Source organism: Crocodylus porosus, unplaced genomic scaffold (genome assembly GCF_001723895.1).
Source record: "Crocodylus porosus isolate Cpor-Errol unplaced genomic scaffold, CroPor_comp1, whole genome shotgun sequence".
Classification (NCBI taxonomy): domain Eukaryota; kingdom Metazoa; phylum Chordata; order Crocodylia; family Crocodylidae; genus Crocodylus; species Crocodylus porosus.
Genome location: NW_017728907.1, coordinates 53,898,669 through 53,913,872, shown reverse-complemented (window position 1 = coordinate 53,913,872; position 15,204 = coordinate 53,898,669). Strand labels below are relative to the sequence as shown.

The following is a 15,204-nucleotide window of genomic DNA, read 5'->3' as shown; positions in this document are numbered from 1 at the left end:
TTTCAGTCCTGTGTTGCATGGTTGTGTTGTTTCCGAAGGAAACAACCGGCACACGTTGGCAGGGCCCAGGACTCAAGGTGGGCCCTCGCCTTCATTTGGCTACTTTTGGTTCAGTGGGACGTGTGCCTGAGCAAGGCCCATCATGGGTAGCTGAGGTGCTGACCAGAATAAGTAACATGCCTTCCCCTCTCTCTCAAGTTTATCACAAGACAAATCAACTTGAGCTTCCTAGGAGAGTCCCTGGGCCCAGTGCATGGTCTTAACTCCACTGCCACAGCAGAGGTGGCTGCAGGAACGTGTCACGCTGGCTTCCCTGACCAGAAGGTTAATTCTGGCATAATTAAGCTGAATGAATCCAAGGGTGGATCCAGAAGATCCACTGCCCCAAAGGAGGTCTGCAGTATTTGTGACAGCCAGGCCTGGCCCTACCTGGCATGCAAGCTAGGAACAACTGGCTGTGCCTTTCTCTGTCTGGGCCTGAACAACCTAGAACTGGCTCCTAGATCTTCTAGTTAAACACTTCTGCTGTAGGGTGAAGAGTCCTTTGGGTGTGTCACTTGTGCCTTCTCAACAAGTTGAGCAGAATAAGACCCAAAGTGTCCCTGCTGCTCTGGAGAGATGCTGGTGCTCCCAGCTGCCGTTCTGGGAACCACTGACATGCCGATAGAATACAGAATGAAACTCCCTCCCAACGTAAAACCACAAACAACTGCGATGTAACTCTGTTGGGACCCTGGGGCGGGGGTGACTCGACATCTTGTTCCCAAGGGGATAAAGCTGAACCCAGTCCCTAGGCTTGAGCAGTCCCATCAGCTGGTAAGAGAACAGTCACACCCACGTGTCTTCTCTAGTAGGCAAGAGCCCGTACCTGATCTTCACCAACCGCCATGAGGTGCGGAAGATAGACCTGGTGAAAAGGGACTACTCTCGAATCATCCCCATGCTGAAGAACGTGGTAGCTTTGGATGTGGAGGTGGCAACAAACAGGATCTACTGGTGCGATTTGTTCTACAGAAAGATCTACAGGTAAGGGGCCAGGGAGAGGAGACCTTCCATAGGACCTGTCCAGTTTTAACTGCTGACAGTACCAGCAGCCTGTAAGGACACGCTAGCCATGTCTACATGTGAATTTATGCCAGCTTAAATTTACTGGGCAGTAAATGACTGTGCAGTGAATGGGAATAGGCCAGCGTCCACACATGCAGGCATTAAAGCACATTAACACTGGCATTAAAGCACACAAACTAACTTTAGTCCCAAGTCAGGCCATTCACACTGTTACTGCGCAGTAAGGCATCTACACATGCATTACTGCGCAGTAACTAATCTGACGTAAATTTGATACTTGCATGATGCAGGTATCAAATTTACGCTCAAGTCAGCACAAGTCACCGTATTTACTGTGGAGTAACTTCAGTTACTGTGCAGTAAATGCGCATCTGTAGACGCACTCCCTGTGTAGTAGAACAGAGTAGCCTGGTAAGGGGCGCACACCTGGCAGACTTCTGCCTTTTTGGACTTGACCAGACATTATGGCCCAGGTTTCCAAAAAGTTCAGATACATCATGCACGTGTAGTCACCTGGCTTGCTCACACAAGGTTTGTTTGCAGCATTAACGTTGCTGCCCTTTTGCAAGCTTCTGATCTAAATTACTATTGCTGTTTATTTGCGTTGCAGTTGTAGGCACTCTACCTGAAGTCAGGGCTCCGCTATACTACACGCCCGCTGCATGACAACAGAGGAGATGCCCGAGAACTTGCCACCTAAACAAGGATGGGCCCATAGTAACAAGGATCGGCATATTTTATATGCAGATCTGAGTCACAAGGAATCGGTGGTAGATCCAAGAACTGCATTTATATCTCTTGACTCCTGGTCCAGAGGCTTAATCGTAGTGCCCTATTCCTCTCTCCCTGCCAAGGGAGGTTTATGACACCCGGTGGTGTATTACCTCCCAGGGATCTGCTGAAACACAGGCCGCTGAGATGCGAAGCACAGGCTACAAATACATCTAGTCCAAAAGCTCACCTGAGTTTAATTTATGCACCAAAAGCCCCTCATGTGCACTCTGATTTGCACTACTGTTGCACCCTGCTGCAGTATCTTTGGTGACCTGTTCTGGTTTTCAGCTAACGATCAGAGCAAGGTTTACTAGCCTCAGTACACAGGGGAACTGTAACCAAGTCCTGGCGCCTGCAAAGCTTTCAGCCCACCGATAGGGAACGTGACCTAGCTTGTGCTGAGTTAATAAGCACTCAGAGAGGAGCCAGGTACCTTTGCAGCTTTGGGGGGGGCAGTTCAAAGAGTTGGGATGATGGACACTTGCTGCTTCCATGCTGAATGGCTCATGTACTAGAAAATACTCTGCTGGGCTGGGGAGGATTACATGTTCAGACACAATTATTTAACACACCAAGCACGCTGACAGCAATGCCCACAGGGCTTGAAGCCTCGGATCAGTGCTCATACCCTAATCATGGCTATATCAAGCACTTTTCTCTATCCAGGCAGTAGGATGTGTGTCTCAGCTTTGTTACAAGCCTTACATCTCCTTCAGCTGGGCTGTTGGGTCGCTCATAATCACCTACTAGCAGTTAACTCTGGTGGTTAAGATAGTGCAGATGCCACCGCTAGCACATGCCTTCGTGCCACATCAGTGAGGGGGCTGAGTTTCTCCTGCCATGCCCTTAGAGGCGCTGTAATCAGTCATTTGAGACACCACAGCAGGGTGCAAACAAGCAGGGTGGCAAATCATTGCTGTCCCTCTTTCTTCTCCCGATTTCCAGCTCAGTGTCTTCCCTGCCCTCACACCCAATTCCTCTGTTTGGCAGATGGCCAAGGCACAGAATGAGACTCCCTCACCATGCCTGCATGTTAACAAGTCTCAGCAAGAGATTTAGTTCTCGGAGGAGGGAGAACGTCCCTTCCTTCCCAGGGAGCTCCAGCCTATTCCTGAACTCGCCCCTGTGCACGTGTGGCATGCTGCAACGCAGCCAGGTCTAGCGCGAAAGGCAGCGTCACAGAGAGCTACAACTCGTGACCTTAGCTCCTCAACCCGTGACCTCGGGCCAGTGAACGGGAGCGCTGTGTGCTCTTGGAGTTTCAAACATGCAAAGCGCAACCCCTTGCTCTATAGTGCTGGCTCTTCAACACGTGATTCTTCTTGCAATCAGTGAAAAAATAGCCCTGGTCTTGGCTCGCTGTGTGTGTCTGCCCGGTTCCACTGGGGTGGACAGGGTGCTCTTATGTTTGCTTTGCAGCAGTTGCTCTACTCAAGTGCAGCAGAAGAGACTGTGCCTTGCTGGGTGCTGTGTGGAGCACGCAAAGGGATTCACAACCTGATTGATGGAAGTTTTATTTAATTAGCCTCCTGAAAGCTATCTGGAAATTGCCACTCATGTGAACACGCCCAGGCAGTCTGTTTGTAGTAACAGAGCAGTGTTAGCACTACTGCAAACCTCCAGAGTGCTGGGCACCCCTTTGCTGTTACTGGAAGACAGATTACCAGCCATGTAGGCCCTAATTCACTTGCCCGGGCAGCAGCCGACCCAGGTCCTAGGGCCCCCTCACCTGGAGAGGGCTTGAAGCTGCCTCTGACTCCCTAACATGGTGCTCTAACTACTGCAGCACGAGGCGAGCATCTTTGAGGCTGAGCCACTGCCCTTTGCATTTAATAGCCATTGGGTGAAATGGCTGGATAGCGGTTCGAGGGGGAAGGGTGGGGTCAGCCGATTGGGAGCAAGCGTCCAGGCTAGCACCCCAGGTCTGCTTCCTTTCAAAGCAGTACGCACCTCCCTGAGCCAACAGCCTCTAGCTTGTGCACTTCTGACTGGCCCCACGTATTTCTCCCTATTGGCAGGCCAGGGGGGCAGCTTCAAAAAAGCAGCACTGGAGAGGGTCCTGCATTACATCTTGAGTTGTGTTGTGGTGATCAGTCAGAGATTCAGGCCCAGAACCCCTCTGGGCTGAGGGGAGCCTAGAATCCAGGTCTCCCGCTTGTGGGCAAGTGCCCTGACTGCTCAGCTACTGGGGCTAAAAGCTAGGAGAATCCCTCTGACCCCAGCACCCTCCAGCAGAGGTTTCTGGCCAGCTCCACTTTGGGGACGGGCGGCACATAGAGAGTGACGAGCCCGCTGCGCTGCCCGGTGTGAGCAGGCACGCTCCCCCATCCACACCACAGGGGAGATGGCATCACTGCCTGGGTGTAAGTGCCAAAAACACCATTTGCACAGCTGGAAAACTGCCGTGTAGGCACAGGAAGGGGAATTGAATTCTGCTCTAGGTGTGCACAGAGGGTTCAAAAGAGACATAAAAATGACAGGGCCTTGTCGCAGAGCACTTGCCATCCAACTGGGCAAAAGCCCAGGGGCTGACCAAGCAAGATGCAGAGATGGATGGAAGTGGGGAGGTTACAACAGCGAATGATTCGGAGCGAAGCATGGTGCCAGCCATGAGATTAGTATGACCTGGCCCAGTTTTTATCTCGGTAACTGGTGCAGCCTCACCCCACACATAATGCACCAGCCCGTGGCACGGCGCACCTTGGTCCAGTCAGGATTCTTGTCTTTGCAGTGCCAACATCGACAAAGCCAGTGACACGGCAGGACAGGTGATTCTGATAGACAGTCAGCTGAACTCTCCCGAAGGCCTGGCCATAGACTGGGTTCACAAGAACATCTACTGGACAGACTCTGGAAACAAGACCATCTCCGTGGCCACTGCTGATGGAAGCAGGAGAAGGACCCTCCTCAGCTCTGACCTCAGTGAGCCCAGGGCCATTGCGGTGGATCCAATCCGGGGGTAGGTTGAAAAAGCAGCTTTGTTCTGAATTGGGAGGTTCCCATCTTGTCTCCGCTTCTCGTCTGAATGCCCAGTCTCACCCCAGCTTTGCCAAGTCTTTCAGGTGGCCTTGCCCTTAACCATATGCATAGCTCCATTTCACTCGGTGGGACTGCTGACATGCTTGAATCTAGGCAGGCACTTTGGCCTTTGCAAGATGTGCTGCATGGTGGGAGACCCAGCAGCAATCTCAGCAATGTGTCACCTGTTGGTACTCGGGCATAGTTTCAAACCCTGGTTCCTAGGGTCAGCTGGTCTAGAAAGCATCAGCTCCGCTGAGCACAACCTTCAAGCTGAGGTGCAAATTTCTGCTTCTGCGTCTTTTCCAGGTTCATGTATTGGTCCGACTGGGGAGACCAAGCGAAAATTGAAAAGGCTGGGCTCAACGGCATGGGGCGACATGTGCTGGTCACAGATAACATCGAGTGGCCAAATGGCATCACCCTGGGTAAGTGCTAGAGCAGCGTAAGGGGTAAAACTCCCTGTGTTTGTGGCCTCTGGACATTTAACATATATTGGTACTTAGGAAAACAAAAACTGTGCTCCTGTGAAACCCAGACTGCTCTGGGTCCGTCTCACAAGCGTGGCCAACAAGCTCTGGCCTAACAGAGGGTCACTAATGTGGAGAAGCTCGATACATATCCACTGAGCCAGCTGCTGCTCCGGTACAGCCAACTTCACAGTCTCATCTCTGCACGGTTGTCCAGGTCTTGCCCTTTCCTCTTGGGGTGCAGTCCTGGCAGTGCTCCCTCCCTCACTTGGAGCTAAAGACCAGAAGGCATTTCATTATAGTAGCTGCTCGCTGTGCAGTGCAGTGAGTGTTGGCAGGACTGAGGCCTGAGCCTGCCAGCGCTTCAAGGCACTACTTTATCCAACTCTGATTATAAAGTTCCCTGTAATAATAAGGGCCTATTTATGCCTCTGAGGTGCTGTCTGGCATTAGGGATGGTGTGGAGTGGCACCACCCCATGTGAAGCCCAGGGAGGAGCTTGCTGGTGGAGCTTGCTACTAGCCAAGTATCCCTGGTGGAGCTTGCTACTAGCTAGATTGTCATGGTTTTCTCCAGGTAGGCAGTACAGAAACAATAATGTTCAGTGGATTTCTATACAGTACAACAGCAACAGCTCTTTACAAGGTCCAGTGAATTACCCAGCCTGCCAGCCCAGCTGTGATGGCTTGCATATACAGCCATGCTTCTCCATGGTGTCTTGCACTTCCATGGCACCAAACAGTACTGAAACTATACTCAGCTGTTGTTCATGGGGGCAAGGGGTGAGGGTTGCTGTTGTGCACTCCCAAAATAAGGAGGCGCAGGCTAGCCCCTAGTTAATCAGAAATACACAGGCTCCGCACCATTTGTAAGGGAAATTCCCTGGTCCATGGCAGCAACAAGAAGTTTCATCTTAAGTAAGGAGTAAAATCCAGCAGAACTGCTCAGAGCAGAGGGTGACCACTGTTAACTAACAACACAAGCCCTTGCTATAATTAACAGTTCCTTAACTGGAAGCAATTGGTTTCATTGCTGGCAGTCATCCTTCTGCTTTTAGTAGATCTTATCCAAATACTGAATTTTTCTCAGGGAGAAAAACTCACCTCTTGAAGTGTTACAGTAGCCTGAGTCCCTCCCCTATTGGGGTAAGTCTGTAAGGTCAAACATTTGTGTCCTACCACAAGCAACCTCTTTGTCCTGCTGAGCCTGCACCCTAGGAATGGATTCTGGCACCAGGATCATCCATCACTGGAAATTTTTACCCAAGACCCAGTGCATTTTTGGAGAGATGGTCCAATTCTGCCATAGCTAGTGGACGCAACGCAGGAGTTAATTCTTCCACACCCCATCATCTGTGTGATGCAGGAAGTCTGGCTAGATGATCAAAAGGATTTCTGCTGGCTAGATGCAACGTTTGATGTCACCATCGTTATCAGAGTCCTAGAAAAGTTAGTCTGGAAGAGACGTCCAGAGGTCATCTAATCTAACCGCTGCCTGAGGCCAGATCATCCCTATCCAAACCATCCCACACAAAGCCTTGTTGTAACCTATTACCAAACAAGTCAGCCCTGCCACAGCCACAGTGCCTAGCACCCTAACCTGCCACAGGTAAAGTAAGGGGACAAGGGTGGCCAATGCTTTGCTGCTGCAAGGGTTATTAAAATACACTTGAGAGATCCAAAGAAGAGGGCCACATGCCCCACTACAGAGGAAGGCAAAACCCCCTACATCTGGACCAACTTGGCCATGGGGTAAAATTCCTTCCTGACCCCAATGTAGTGATCAGTCTGACCCTGACTGGAGGGGCAAGACCCCGTAGCCAGGAACCTCTGCACTTTAGTCCCAGCAGCAGCATTGGCTCACATCAGTCAAAATCCCAGCCTTGGCTGCCGCCAACACCCAGCGCTTCTGAGGAAGGCAGAAAAACCTGACACAGGTAGCAGCAGGAGGGGGAAAGAATTCCTTCCTAGCCCCACGTGTCAACCAACCAAGGCCAAAAGATACTGCTAGCAGAGCACAGGCGCAGCTACTCCTGTATCATCCCTGACCAATGCTTGTCCAACCTCTTCTTGAATACCTCCAGTGATGGAGAGTCCACGGTGTCTATTCCACTGCCTCGCTGGTCTAACAGTGAAGTGTTTCTTGATGTTCAGTCTAACTGCTGCAACTTCAAGTCATTGGTCTGCATCCTGCTCTCTGCCACCAGAGAGAAAGGTGTTCTCCCTCCTTGTTATAATCAGCAAGGGGCCATGGACTGAGCAGCCTGGAGAGAGAACCTGAAGACCTCTGTCCTGAAGATCTTTCAGGGAAAGGGGATGGCCCTGGGAAGCCTGCACTGCCACAGGCCTGGTCTGTCTGCTTATAAGAGGAGCTTCATGAACAGGACTGTTGATCTCAGCACCTCTCACAAATGGGCAGCTCCTTTCTGCTCTGAGAGGGCCTGTCCCAGCATACCTGGGCACTGAGTCCTGATTTCAGCCATCATGCTTAATAAAAGGGCCCAATGACCAAGGGAGAAATAACAAACCCTGTTGCCAAAAGAGGAACAATACTGGGCAGGAGTAAGAAGCGCTGGAGCTGGGGGTAGTTCTGCTTCATTGTGCTTTGCTTTTTCAGATCTGCTGAATCAGCGTCTCTACTGGGTAGACTCCAAGCTGCATTTGCTCTCCTGCATTGACTTCAATGGCAGCAACAGAAAAGTCCTTATCTCTTCAGTTGATGATTTAAGCCACCCTTTTGGCCTGGCCGTGTTCGAGGTGAGAATGGAGATGGGATGCAGGGAGCCATGAGGTCTTTCCCACTCCTCTGCTTTGTGCATGGCTCAGGAAGCTCCTGAGCCTGTAAAAGCCATTAGCCCAGCATGGGTCTGGGGGAGGATCGTTCCATCAGGAACTGTGAGCAGCCTCGTGCTGCTCTTCCATAATGCGTGGCCCTGGGAGGGGAGCAGATGTACCCATGTAGTACCTGAATAATTGAAGTGGGCTAATGGCTTAACTTGAAGTTAACGTTTTGTGTAATGGCCAGATGACTGCCAGGAGCCGGGAGAGGGGCTTGTGCAATGGCCAGGCCGCACAGCTCTCCACCTGCCAGGAGCCAGACTTGCACAGTGCTCAGGCTCTCCTAGGGGGTAAGGCCTCAAATGGGCACGTCCCAGTGGCCTGAGCAGCCTGCAGGCTTGCTCCAAGTGAGCCCCAGCATCCTCCCAGCTTGGCATGTCGCTCATGGGGCCATGCCTCATGCTGCAGATGGCTCTTGCGGCACATGTACACAGTGCATGCATTTACTGCTCCCCAGGCAGACCTGTGGGAAGGCAGGCTGCAGCATGTCCCCCCTTAGCGTGGCACGGCCCTAAGTGCTTGTGTGCTGCTGCCTGACAGCCTGCAACCAGCATCGGTGGCCACGGGAAGATTCTTATACCAGCATGGCCATACAGCGGAAGGTGGTGGGTGCTGTGCTGTGCCCAAGCTAACAGGCCCCCCTCTACAGCCTCATGCTACCATGGCTATGCTGCTTCTGGAGCATGTGTGGCATTGTGCAGCTAGCCCATCATTTCTGCTGCCAAAGCTGTGACACTGGGGCCCTGAAGCAGAATCCTCTGGCTGCTCCTCGGCCCCCCGACGTGTACCTGGGAAGCGGGAGACCCAACTTCAAACCTGTTTTGCCTAATTTGAAGCAAGGACATGACCACGGATCTGCTACATCCCAGGGGAGTTCCCTGACTACAGACCTGAAGTCAGCATCTCACGAAGTGGGTCAGCTCCAGCAAGAAAGAGCAGGACTGAGTCCAGGGCGGCCCAACTCCTGCCCGCTCCTCTGTCTGGATATGCTTCTGGGTGCATTTGCTAGGGAGGAGTAAAGTTTACATCCCTGTAGTGCTGATTCAGGCCAGGGACTTGGTGCCCACCCCCAGGGAGCACTCTGCCCAGGTGAGTCAGCACTTGCTGACAGCGTGACGCCGACAACCCTCTGCGTTGTGTCTGCAGCAGGCCCCTGGCCACCCGCTGTCCCCCTCCATTCAGGAGCCTGCAGTGCAAGCAGTCCAGTCCCACCCAGTGCCCCAAGACGCTGCAGCACACTAACTTTCTGAGGCCTAGAGGAAGGTTTGCACTTACCCTGTGTCTATTCTGCAGGACAGGATTTTCTGGACTGACCTGGAAAATGAGGCCATCTTCAGCGCCAACAGGCTGAGCGGGCTGAACATCTCCATCCTGGCTGAAAATCTCAACAACCCACACGACATCGTGGTCTTTCATGAACTCAAGCAACCCAAAGGTAAGGTGGGGCCCCAGGGCTCTTGGCAGTCATCAGGGCTGATAAATGAAGTACCTCCAGATTATTCTCAGTGCCTCGAGGGTGCAGTTACCCCTCAACCCTGATGTCTGCTTATTCAGCAGCAGTTTTCATTATAGAGCCAGCAGCTTGTATGTAGTCACTTCATTATCAGCTTTCCTTCAACGTCTAGTCTTGGAGTTATCTGAGCAGCTCTGGCAGGACCTGCTACCTGCTGGCCTTGTGGGGCATGTCTCTGCTACAGCTGGGAGATGCAACAACCACGCTCCAGTTCAGCGTGGATGCTCTGGCTCAGGCTGTGCTGGCCAGGAAGATGTTAGTGTTGATGCTGGTGTAGGGCAGTTGCCTTAGTCAACAACCAGGGCCCACAATGACTTTTGCAGGCCTCCCATGACAGCCAGGCTTCCACTCCTAGTGTTACCTGCCCTAGGATTAGAGCTAGCACGGGTAAGCCAGCTGCTGCAATCACACTTCTCCCTCTGAGTGCAGTAAGGGGCTGAGGATGAGCTTCGAGATTGGCGGTATTGTAAGAAAATGGCAAATGCCACCTTCTTACTCAGTCAGGGTAATTCAGGGTCAGACAGCCCCATTGAGAAAATCAACCTTCCTGCCTGTTGCTGCTGGTAGAACTACAGACAGCACAGCTGAGGACGCGGCTGCTTCTGTGGTTTGGTGTTGGCAGCAAAGCTGCTCCAAAAGCTCCAACTGGTGCATCTTTATTACTGTCATCATCACCAAACATGACATTTGAATCCCAGGCCGGCTGTGTGAGCTGGCAGGCGGGGAAGCCACCGTTCTCCTTGGGAATGGAAAGGGCTGAATCTGCAGCGTGGGGGGGTGAAGCAGGGAACCCCACAAAGCCACTTTAAACCTCCATCCAGGAAGCTAAGAGTGCTTTATAAACAGTAACAATGTGAGGTCACAACTCACTGACGGACATAGCTTGCTTAGCAGCCCGGTCTGCTGCAGGACAGAGGGTGGGCTGTATCTCAAAATTTGCCCAACATGAGATGCCCAGGGCCTGGCTTGCGGAGGTGCTGAGCACGTACAACTCCCCGTTACGCACCTGGATGGGCAGGGCTGATGCTTGATGCCTAGAATGAGCAGACACACAAGGTCCGAAGAATGGAGTCCCGACCCCGCCGTTCTCCATGGCAGGCTTCCCTTGCCAACCATGGGGGTTAGGATCTGGAAGGTTCCCGTGGTTGGCAAAATTAAAGGCTTATGGGAAAAATGGGGTTAGGGACTTGAATACTGTATAGTGTATAAAAATCATTTTTATTTACCTTTAATACACAGGGTGGTCAACCAGGCATAGGTGTACCCCTAGGAGTACTTAGGTTGTAGGGGGTGTGCACTCCCAGGGCACAGCAGCAGTGTTTCCCTCAGCATGTTCACCTCTTACCCCGGGGCAGGGGAGGAGGAAGGGAAGCGGAGGCGAGTGGGCCTGCTGCTCCCTGCCGCCCTGCTTCCCTCCCCCATGACCCAGCACAGCAGGGAGCAGAGAAGCTGCACAGGGATCTCCTCACCCCCTGCTGCTTGCCCCACATGGCCCTGGTGACGCCTCTCCTGCACGTGGGGCTGCGCTCCTCAAGCCAGCGGCAGGCACAGGAGGCACATCACCAGGGCAGCGCAGGGCAAGCAGCAGTGGGCAAGGAGATCCCCATGCGGCTTCTCTGCTCCCTATCATGCCGGGCAGCAGGGAACAGCGGCAAGCGGGCTTGCTGTTCCCTGCCACCACGGGTAAGGCAGCTCCCTGCCACCGCATGCACCTCTGGTAGGGCTGGGGGAGGTGGGGCTGTGGTGGGGGGAAAGAAAGGCAGAGCAGGGCTAGGGAGCTGGTGGGCTGATGTGCAGCCATGGAAAACTGTGGTTACTCAAAACTGTATACCATGGCAGCCAAAATGGTATCCAGGATATTAACTATGGATACTCAAAATCGTGGCTGGCGAGGGAAACCTGTATAACCATCAAACGGCACCAACCTGCTTTGGAAGTGCAGCGTTGTGCGGGAACGCACGGGAAGGGCACTCGCCCTGGCCAGCGCAGGTGGAAGAAGATGCAAGGTTCTGAGGGGATGGAGCTGTATTTCTTGGCACTAAATACATAAATGCTGAACAACGGTTGAAGAATAATTTTTTTTTTTCCCCCTCTGCTGAACAGCTCCTGATTCCTGTGAACTCGGCTCCCAGCCTAACGGAGGCTGTGAATACCTGTGTCTTCCTGCACCAAAAATCTCTCCTCATTCCCCCAAGTACACGTGTGCCTGTCCTGACAACATGTGGCTGGGGCCGGATATGAAAAGGTGCTACAAAGGTAAAAGTAACAACCTGGCTGCAGGGACCTCTTTCAGCTCAGTGCTGCATGGCACTTAGCCTCCGCAAACCTATGGCTTTCAGCAGCACACTCCCATGCGCATTGAATATCTATGCTCCAGCTTAGTATTATTGCTGGTCTGGTAGATAGGTCACTTTTGTTAAATTTATTTAGAAAACAGTTGGAAAAGCTACTGGTGTGATGAGGAATAACAACCAAGTGCTGCTCCAGACGCCACTGACCTCAGTGGAAAAGAGCTCCTGTTGATGTGGAAAGGCTTTGGCTCAGGCCTGCCCGAAGTGGGAATGAAATCACGATAGCACAGCTGGTCAGTGAAGTCTCAGGCAGATCTGTCACCAGGGCCAGGCACCCTGAGGAACGTTAGTCTCCTCCTGGGTGTTTCCAGAAGTGAACTTTACCCTGCATGCATCTAGTTTGCTAGGGAGAGAGCGCTGTTCTCTGGGAACTTGTGCTTCCAAAAGATAACTAAGATTTGAGCTTCTTAATCACCTTGATACCTGTTAATGAGTTGGGCTCATTGAAATTTGTGAAACTGGTCTATGTTATCTCTACAGATGAAGAGTGGCATTGACAGACAGTGGACTACACAGCAAGTAGGAGCAGAAACTGTCCTGCTCCAGTAGTTAAGCATCACTCTGTTCCCAGTCCCTTTTACCATCATTCACTGTTGTTGCTTTAACTGCTTGGGGTTGCTTTGCAGATCTTCCAGCTACCTCAACTACTGTACTGACTTCCACAACTCCAGCACCCAGCACTACCACTGCCATCACTGCTACTGCTGGCAACGCCAGCAGTGCCACTATGGAGAGCCCAGGAGCTGTGCTACGAGTCCCCCTTACGACGCCAAGTGTTCGCCTCTCCACAACTGCATCCATCCTGCTGGGCTCAGAATTAATGACCACTGGAAACAGCAATTTATCTCAGCACTGTAAGACAACCAAGTTCCTACTGCTGTTCTTTCTGCTAGGAGTGAGAGTACTGTGGGCTGTGAGGAGGTGGTCGGCTAGCCATGCTGGAACCACAGTGGACACTGGCACGTACAGATAAGCAGAAGTAATAAAATGTTTTTGTGTGCCGTTCTCCTTCATGGTAACTGATGGGATCCCTGGTTCTCTGCATGCCTCCGGCCTGTACGTAAGAAACCATTACTTGATTCCTTCCCCTCCTGCAATATGAACCTGGTGTGAAGCTGGTGCTGGAGGAGAGGACCCTCACATTGAGACTTCCATGACATGCCCAGGGCTGATCACAGACCCTTGTGAGCAAGTGTAGCTGGAATTTTGGGTAGCTTCTATGTCCTGATGCAAGTTAAATGCTTGATATAAATGGGTACGAGTAGTAAATCTTTGTGTGAGTTATTTTTGCCAAGTTGCTATTCCATGAATATGCAATGGGGGCAAATGGAGGTGGTAAGAAATAGGAAGAGAACACCCACCGGATGTCTAGTCAGTGCAGGAGCATTAATTTACCCCTAGGACCTGTTTCTTGTGCCACTGTTCCATTTTTGCAGGCCACTACGCTGATAAGACATACATATTTTTTTTAGAAAGTGAAAGCTCACTAGTGTGAGCAAAAATTCAGTGCATGTGTTTACACATGTATGGGCAAAGTCCATGTGTGAGGCCCTGCTATGGTAGGGGCACACCACCATTACTAACAGCTGTTCCTGCTGGTATTCTCAGCAATGGGAGCCCTCATATAGACAGGTCTCCTGGGCCACTGAATCACTGCATCAGGTAGAACTGTTCTGGGCCTCACCCAGCCAGGTTGCTGGGATTCACCCTTCATCTATTAGCACTCAAGATTCCTATTTGTAAAGAAGGGTGTATCTGTTTTGGCCCCGTGCCCTGAATGTTCATGTTCTCCAGACTGAAAAATGCCTGACAACAAAGTGTTGCATTAGAATGAGCATTGGGGGGGGGGGGAGGGGGGCAGCTTTCTGCATTGCAAAAAATGGCCTAGCAGGGGAGCACTAGCTGACTCCCTTGGTGTATGCCCCTGCAGAAGTTCGGTACTGAATAGCCACTTACCTACTCGCTCTTAGATGTAATCCTCAGAGCTGTGGCACACTGGCAAGGCAAGGCAGAGAAGCTAACCTGACTTTCCAGAAATACCCCCTGCTCCAAGCAGAGGACATTTTCATTCTCTAAGGCTGTGAGCCGCGCCTGTTCCACCAGCACTATATACCTCAAAAACAAGCAAGAAAAACTCAGGCTTTGCAGAACACTGTACTGAGCAAAAGATACCTGGGAAGCAGTGTAAAGAATAAACTATCCCCCATCTCATCTCTGAAGCAAGATGTTACTGTGGACACAAGACAGTGCCTACTGCTCCTGGGAAAACACATCAGGCTCCTAAAATTCACTCATATGGGCATTACCTGTGCACTTCCTCCAAACCCCAAATGAAAATGATTTGCCTTGGCGTTTTATTAACATGTTGGGTGCTGCAGTTGTTCAGGTTAGATTTACTCTGTCTCATTAACTGGCAAATGTCTCTTTAAACAGAGTTACCTGCCATGGAGCTTTATGTAAAAGGATAAATTCTCTTTTAAATTATTATCCACACTTTGGTGGCTCAGAAGTTAAAACAGAGTGAATCTTCCTTTCATTATTCCTGATTTGTCTGAGCAAATAAATACAGCATGTTTCTGATCTCAGCACTAATCTCCTGTTGTAAGAACACAAGGCACACGTTTTGAAGAACGAGGCATTCATATGGACTGGTTTTCCATTCTAAGCACAATATCCAGTTGAATTGGAGGTCACCCCCCAGGCTGAACTTGACTACAGCCAATAACAATGTGTGCATTAGCAGAGTCCTTAGATGTGGCTAATTCAAATCTGTTGTACTGGCACAATGGACTATGTTCATCTCCAGGCAGAGGGAGCTGTTCTGAGTAACGTAAAGGGCGCCTACAGTCCCTTTGATGCACATGCACAATTTCCGTTCCATGCCAGGGTACTAAAAGCTTGCTTCACTTCTTTTCTGCCTGCAGACTGCATGCACAAATAGCACCACTTAGCCATCTGTCTACTACTGGCTTCTCTACAACAGATTGCTCTGCTGAGTGTTGCCATGGTCTTCAGCTGACCAGATTCTCAGCTGGTGTCCATTCTGCACTTCCGTTACACAATGGCACTACATGCAGCACTGGTCAGGCCGCAGCTGGAGGACTGCGTCTAGTTCTGGGCGCTGCGCTTCAGAAGGGATGTCGACAGCATGGAGAGGGTCCAGAGGAGGCCAC

The 15,204-nt window shown here is 51.4% G+C and overlaps 1 protein-coding gene across 1 annotated transcript in view; it reads left to right on the top strand.

Moving 5' to 3' along the window:
- Positions 1-15,204, top strand: part of LRP8 (LDL receptor related protein 8) — a gene marked incomplete at its 5' end in the record, with an annotated part of 259,599 nt that overhangs the window by 236,984 nt on the left and 7,411 nt on the right. Inside the window, 7 exons of the mRNA XM_019530629.1 lie at positions 852-1,026; positions 4,574-4,801; positions 5,170-5,288; positions 7,947-8,086; positions 9,461-9,602; positions 11,784-11,936; positions 12,658-12,885. Coding sequence (XP_019386174.1) covers positions 852-1,026; positions 4,574-4,801; positions 5,170-5,288; positions 7,947-8,086; positions 9,461-9,602; positions 11,784-11,936; positions 12,658-12,885 — 1,185 coding nt within the window. The remainder of the gene's footprint in view (positions 1-851; positions 1,027-4,573; positions 4,802-5,169; positions 5,289-7,946; positions 8,087-9,460; positions 9,603-11,783; positions 11,937-12,657; positions 12,886-15,204) is intronic.